This window comes from Aristolochia californica, unplaced genomic scaffold (assembly GCF_029961685.1).
Source record: "Aristolochia californica isolate CCGP_79_NKW_82.1479 unplaced genomic scaffold, dmAriCali1.0.hap1 SCAF_229, whole genome shotgun sequence".
In the NCBI taxonomy this organism is placed as follows: Eukaryota; Viridiplantae; Streptophyta; class Magnoliopsida; order Piperales; family Aristolochiaceae; genus Aristolochia; species Aristolochia californica.
This window is the reverse complement of record NW_027181914.1, coordinates 1-7,092: the sequence shown is the minus strand read 5'-3', so window position 1 is coordinate 7,092 and position 7,092 is coordinate 1. Positions and strand designations below refer to the sequence as shown.

Sequence of the window (7,092 nt, the reverse complement as noted above, 5' to 3'; positions counted from 1 at the left end):
ATTCATTTTCGTCGAAAAATGTTTGTAATAAAAAATTAATTCTAAAAAGATATTTTGAAGTGAAAAGTCCATTATATTTCTAGGGAGCAAGAAACTTGTAGTAGGAATACATTTTCTAAAAGAAATAATTTCCAACAAAAAAGTTTCTATAAAAAATCAAATGAAAATTTTCAACGAAAATTATTTCACCAAAAAAACCACAAAATACCTATTTTCTTATAGCGACTTATTTTTTATTAAGAATACCAAAATTACCTTTGGTTTTATTCAAATAAAAAGATAAGTAGCTAAGATACATTTATCATCTCTACAACTAAATTTCTTACATTTTTATGAAGACTACTAAAATACCCAATTAATCGTATTAAAACAAATAAAAGAGGTTTTATTACAATACATATACAAAAATTAATTAATTTTTTATTTAAAATAAAATACCAAATTCAAAATTTGGTTAAAGGGTTTAGGGTTTAAGATTTAGAGTTTAACATTGCCAACTTATGACACTAGCAATAGATATTAACAAAAAACAAAAGCTAAGCTCAAAGGTGAAAGGGAGGGGGGAAGATGCTTTATTCTCCTTGTCCCATCTCCATTTGCATTTGCATATATGGAGACGGTTTGTGTGTACAAAAAGAAAGATTTAGAGAAAGAAACTCAAATTATCTTATTTAGTTCAGAGCTTTTGTTAGCATCATTCTTGTTGAGGCAAAAAACAGTAGGGGAAGGAGGCTTTCCTACTAAAGCACTCAAGCACTAATACACAAAATTTTATTTGCACAAGGTGAAAGATTCACCAATCGTCACCAATCATCGTTTCCTTCCTAAGGGAAAGCCGCTACAGTTTATCTACTCATTTCATCCAGGAAGCACCAAGGCCAACATACAGAGCATAATACAAATTGCTCTAAATGACACGGGAAGAGTTATTTGATGAGCCACCACAGAAGAAGATCAGTTGCAGAAAGAGAGCCTGTAGCAGGAAAGCACAAGGTGAAGATTCTTACAAGTCATCCAACGTTAAAGAAGACACAAAAAGATAGAACATAATCTCAGTAGAAGAAAACAATGTCAGAGCTTCTCTAGTTACCATTTTCTACTTACCCCAACTTAAGAGATGTGTCTGAGCTATCAGAATCTGGAGGAGGCCCCGCTGAAGGGGAAACAAAGGTTACTGAATCAGATGATTGCCCATCTTCACACACAACAGTCTCTGATTCCAATACCATGATCTGCTTAACAAGTGCAGAGAGTAAAAGAATAAAAAAAGTCTTAGAAGTAAGCCGGATTCATTCTAAATTAGTAGCAGTTGTTAGGAGAACAAAGTTCTTCATAATTTTGGATCGCTGTGTGGAAGAAGAAGAAGCAAAACCATTGAAAATCTTACTCGTTGTCTCAGTCGCACATTCTCTTCCATCAGTTGGACTCCCTGTTTGTTTTATGAAAGGAAATAGCTTCAACATGCATTGCTCAAAATTCAAAACAAATGGGTGCAGAGAAGGCAATCTAGAATTCCTTACCCTCATTTGAAGAGTACCGATCTCTTTCATGATTTTTTCTCCCTGCGAACACATCATGGGGACTGGCTAAGCGCTTCAGTCACAGACGGACAAAATTTAGGATCGCATGAAGGCACGTACCTTTCTTTCAAGAACACGACTCAGTCCTGCTTCAAGAGTTTTTTCAAGCTGTTGCAGCTCCTCGATAGTTATACCTAGGAGTTCTTCTCCTCTCAATTGCCTAGCACAGGTTACTTTCCGTAAATAAATTAACCTCAGGTGTAGATGAACCTCAAAACCAAAAAAGTTGAGGATGGTGGTAGGTACCTCAGCTGATGGCTTTTCTCAGCAATTTCTTTGGTTAACCTGGTGTAGTGAGCATTCTCAAGCTGCACAAGTAACACTCTATGGCTGAATCAAGTTCTATATGCAACAGAAGCATAGAGTGAGTAGTACTTACGAAAACACAATTGCTGTTACCTTATAGGGATGTTAAACTTGGTAATGTAGTCGAAAGCGAAAGTGAAAGTGAAAGTGAAAGGAAGAAGAGTAAAGTAATCAAAACAATGGAGATATTCATCCATGGACAAAAGAGAGGCAGCAACTTTTTTATTTTTACATTGGAATGTGGCCTTTTCTTACGCAAGAAAAGAAAAATTCAAATCCTTCAATTCAATACAAATGAATGTCATTTAGATTACACTCGTTGTAATCAATCAATCAAGGGAGAACCTAATCAAGTTTTATTCAAAGGACTCCTAAATTTCAGATAAATCTCATCATTTGCATAAAAAGATAAATGGCTTTTACTTACATACCAGTTAATATTAGCAAAAATATGACTAATGGGAGACCTGGGCAACTTACATGCAGGTCAAGAGATGGTTGATCCACTTTCTGAATGTTCTGGCAATGTAAACTATGCCGTTCAATGATCTCCTTCATACTTCAAAAAAAAGAAGATAATGATCTCAGCTTGTAAGATAGCTAACTATAAACATTTTTGCTATATTGTCTTACACAAAACAATTATTAGTCAATTCACCTCTGCAATATTTGATTCCACACAATTCATCCTTTTGCAGTTGAGCATGAGAAGGTGGGTTTTGGATTAAAATTTTATTTCGGTCAATAATGATCAAATATACACCCTTGTAAGTTAGATGGAGGCATATGGGGTACTACGTGTAAGATATTGCTTTGACTTAAAATTAGATCCAAATGACCCTAGTAGACCTATAGAGAAAAAGTTGTATAGAATTATGATAAGGTTTGTACTCTACTTGACAGCTAGTAGACCGGACATAATGTTTTCGAATTACTTTTGTGCTAGAGCCCAATCTAATCCATGAGAATCACACCTAATGGCAGTGAAAAGAATCTTTAAATATGTACTTGAAACAACCATAATTGAATGGACATTCTAATGTTGATTTCACTGGATGCAAAATTGATAGGACAAGTACTAGTGGTAGTTGCCAATTGCTAGGTAACATACTAGTTTATTTGCTTTCCAAGAAACAACATTCTTTGGCATTGTCCACTACCGAAGCTAAACACATATTATTGGTGTTGTTGTGATAACTCGTATGGATGAAACAACAAATGGAAGATTATGGCTTATACCAAATTGAAATGTCTATCTATTGTGATAACATGAGTGCTATGAGCCTAAGTAAGAATTCAGTTCACCACTTTCGCTCAAAGCACACTGAGATTAACCCACTTTATTTCAGAACTGGATCAAACCAAAATAATAAAAATCAATTTTTTTCCAATAAAAAATTAAACGAGTGTATATTCTAAAAAAAACCTTTAGAATTTAACAAATTCTAAAACTTAAAGGAGAATTAGGCATGAGAAACCCACCTTCATATAGATAGGTCAAGATCATTGAGTTGAAAGTTTTTTCCCAACTTAAAATAAGCTTAAAACACAAAAAAACAAAAAAAATCATTTTCAAAATTTTTGATTAAGTTTGATCAATCAATGCTTATAATGCATGACCAATCATGCCTTGTTTGATCAATTATGATTGGGATGATCTATCAACCCTCCTTTGATTGATCGATCAACATTGTAACAAAGGATTTTTAAAATCATTTGAGACTCATCTCAATCATTTGAAATCATTGCCAATCATAGCCATTAAACCCTAAAAATTCTCCCTAGCCTCCCTAAGCCTCAATCCATGACTTTTGGCTTCATGATTTGATCCTCCCAAACACTCCAAAACCCTAATCCAAGTCCAAATGCCCTTCTCGTCCATTTTTCACCATGTGTAAACTCTTACCTTGAGTTTATCCATCCTCATTGGCATTTTCCCATCCTACATTGACCGTGGTAAAAACCAAGCCGACAACATGACGCAAAATATGGAGTGACCCTCTCAAAAATCTCGATTGGAAGGGGCATTTCCAAACAAAGATCGCAAGAAGTCGATACTGTGAAATCTTTGTTGAGCGTAGCATGGTGATTGCCTTTGTCATTGGACCTGAAACTTTTGCCAAAGTGAGTTCCCTCAATTTGACGAGAACTTTGAACCATATGAGCGAAATATTAGCATGGAAGAGGAAAATTTTCCAAATCTATAGAAGTTTTCTACTCCAAACTCAACCTCGTGGAAGAAGAAGAAAAGGAGCACCTCCTATGTGAAGATATCTCCATGACAGTGAGTGAGCTCAACTCACTCCTTGGAACACCAACCAATGGGTTGAGTTGGTACGTAAAGAGAGCTGGCCGACTAACCTTGAGGATAGTCATCCTCAAAACATTCATGATGCAATTTATGAGTTCTAGGGGCAGCAAGTCAGAAGCTCATAAGACATTCACAGCAAGGACTTGAGTCTGTCATTGAGGTTGCTCATGGAGATTAAAATGCCCTTCTTCAACCCACACAATGGTACTTGAACTGTCAAGATATAATTTATCAGTTTTGGGGGAAGTAACTCGGAAGCTCATACATCATTCACGTCAAAGACCTGAGCAGGCCATTGAGGTTGTGCATGAAGATTGTTAATGTCATTTGGAGTGTAGCTCAACTATACCTACTTTGCCCTACACCAAAGGATGGACGTAGCTAGAAACCCAAGGATCAATACATTTGATTCTAGCGCACAAGGGTGTGGATCTCGTCCTTGAGCATACTCTCATGGTTCCAAAGAAGTTGACCATCAGTGAGGTCAAAGTAAAAAATTTAGGTTCACGAAGATTCATGGGGAATGGGTCCCAAGCCATCCAGGGATAAGGAGCCCCATTATGGTGGAGAATTTTACGTATTTCACAAGCTAAGTTCTGTCATCTTAAAAAAAGGGAGATTGTTGACCTAGGTTAACTCATTTTCCAATTTTAATAATAACAAAACTTAACCTAAGTAAACTAAAAAATTTTCAATTCATACTATTCCAAATACACTTCATATAATACACTTCCTTCAGATAACTCAGTTACAAGGTCTAAGAGGAACAGTCGACAAATATGACACAAGAACTTGAACTTGAACAAAGAGTCACTCGCATTGAAGATGCACCATGGAGAAAAACAATAATTGAAGACCTATAATTTAGCAAAAATAGAAAATTCACAAGAATTTTAGCTATGTAAAGAGGTTAGCCATCCAATTTCCGATCTTAGGAATGAAATTGCTTTTGGAGCTTAGGGCGTACAAACTATTTCCAAAACCATTTTTTTTCAAATTTCATACAAATGTTTTGAAACTTTTCATTCACTTAGTTTTAGCCCTAATCATGCAAAAAAATTAATTTTAAACATTAAAAAATAGCATTATAGGTCAATCTATACAAGGTTTGATCTGGCAGCAAACCTACAACATATAGTCTTGATAGATCAACCAGTGTTACTAGCTAACCCTATAAAAGCATGATCGATCAACTCTCTTAATTCATGAATAATCAACCTATGGTATTTATAAATCGATCCATTGTGCATGATCTTAAGGCAAAAGATCTAGTCGTTGGAGGTCTATTGCTTGATCAATGAAAATGCATGATCAACCACCTGTGCAACTTTATGGTAACGATCCAAAATGGCTATTTTCGCCAAGAAACTTATAAATAGGGATCCCAACTCATCCCTTAGAAGTTAATGAGTATTTATTGGCAAACTTACTCAAAAAAATCATTTTCAAGCGCATTATTCCAATCTTATCCATTTGCAATAGAACTTTCTTTCCGCTCAAATTTCCTCAAATCATTTTTATATTTTTGCTTTTATACAAAGGGGTTTTCTAGAGCCATTAAGTCTAGAAGGGAAATTACAAAGTAGAGCTGAAATCTAGTTGTATTCAATATCTTTAAGAGAGATTTGAATTGTTAATTATTACACTTTGCTTAAAGAGAGCCAATATATCTATACTTGTAATTTTAGCTAATGATTCTTATTGAATATGTAAGAACTCTCTAAGAAATGTCATAAATATAGAAGCATCATGGAGTGTAAATATTTTCACCTTTACATGCATTCATAGTCACACAATGTGAATGTTTGGAACCCATCCTCTTTATCTTTTGGATTTGAGTTGCAATCCCTTCCAAATGTGATTGTAATACTATAAAGTATGTAATGAATAGACCTTGGTTTAGAATGAAAATCAAGATAAAAGAATAAAAAAAATTGGATTCATATTCTTGTCAAAAAAGTTGAAATAACTCTTAACAAGATAGAATCTCCTTGATTAAATGGATTAGATTAGAGTTAAATATACAGATTTATGACTTAACTTTACAATTCTTACATGGAAGTTTAACAACATGTGGAATGAGATTGGGGAATGTTTTTGAATTTTTTCCATTCATCCTTCTTTATTTTAGGCTGAGAGTTAAGAGTCTTTTTTTAATTGAGGAGATATTCTCTTAATTGGACCTGATTTCCTACCTTGAATCTTTGTCAGAAGAACTCTTATCAACTTTGCTCACTAGTTGAGAGATGTCTTGAACGTTAGGAAGAGTGAGTTGTGCGGCAGGCTTGCTAGGCTTGATGATGTGTTAATCTTGAGTATTTTTCATTGAGATAAACTTTCTTGCTTGGAGGAAGACGTCTCACGCATGGTTGTATTTGAGGGACTCTTGCATTGCTGACTTGAGAGGTTTGTGGATAGATAGAGGTTTACATCTTCCCTCAAGCTAAGCTAGGAAGCTGGCCGGATAAGCTTGGAAATGATGAAAAGAAAAAGCAAGGATATGTGGAACTTGACAAAAACCAATTGAAGCTTTTTCATCTACAAAGTGATAGTTGATCCCTATATGTTTGCTACAAGAATGAAACCAAGGATTATGACACAACTATGTAGCACCTAGATTATCGCATAATAAAGTAGGAGGACAAACAGAGTAGAGATGAAGATATAGCGTAAACGATGTTGAAGATGAGTTGAAGATGAGTGACTTCAACACAAATTCATTTAACGAGATTAAAGTGGAATTGGGTAGGGGATGCATGGCTTGAGTGACTAATTTAACAGAGTAAAACGTGTCAAGGTTAGGTATTGAAAGGCCCCTACAAGACTTCTATAGTTGGTGGGGTTAGGGTATGGTTGACTGAGAGTATGCAATTTCATGTTAGTGGTCAAAGGAGT

The 7,092-nt window shown here is 35.0% G+C and overlaps 1 protein-coding gene across 1 annotated transcript; it reads right to left on the bottom strand.

The window, feature by feature from the left end:
- Positions 1–648: 648 nt before the first annotated feature.
- On the bottom strand, positions 649–4,166 carry LOC137957767 (MADS-box protein JOINTLESS-like). The gene is made up of 11 exons (XM_068805181.1): positions 4,117–4,166; positions 3,945–4,035; positions 3,793–3,828; positions 3,126–3,142; positions 2,367–2,445; positions 1,827–1,888; positions 1,641–1,740; positions 1,521–1,562; positions 1,388–1,429; positions 1,105–1,232; positions 649–973 (listed from the first exon to the last, which is right to left on the bottom strand). Exons 1-11 carry the CDS (start codon positions 4,164–4,166, stop codon positions 955–957), a joined length of 666 nt encoding a protein of 221 aa, XP_068661282.1. The 3' UTR covers positions 649–954.
- Positions 4,167–7,092: the final 2,926 nt, after the last annotated feature.

Coding starts and splice junctions, on each gene's coding strand:
- LOC137957767 (XM_068805181.1), bottom strand. CDS start 4,166: ATGGAGATATCTTCACATAGGAGGTGCTCCTTTTCTTCTTCTTCCACG. Junction 1,563..1,640: donor GTCGTGTTCTTGAAAGAAAG/GTACGTGCCTTC, acceptor ATGTGTTCGCAG/GGAGAAAAAATCATGAAAGA. Junction 1,233..1,387: donor ATGTGCGACTGAGACAACGA/GTAAGATTTTCA, acceptor CTTGTTAAGCAG/ATCATGGTATTGGAATCAGA.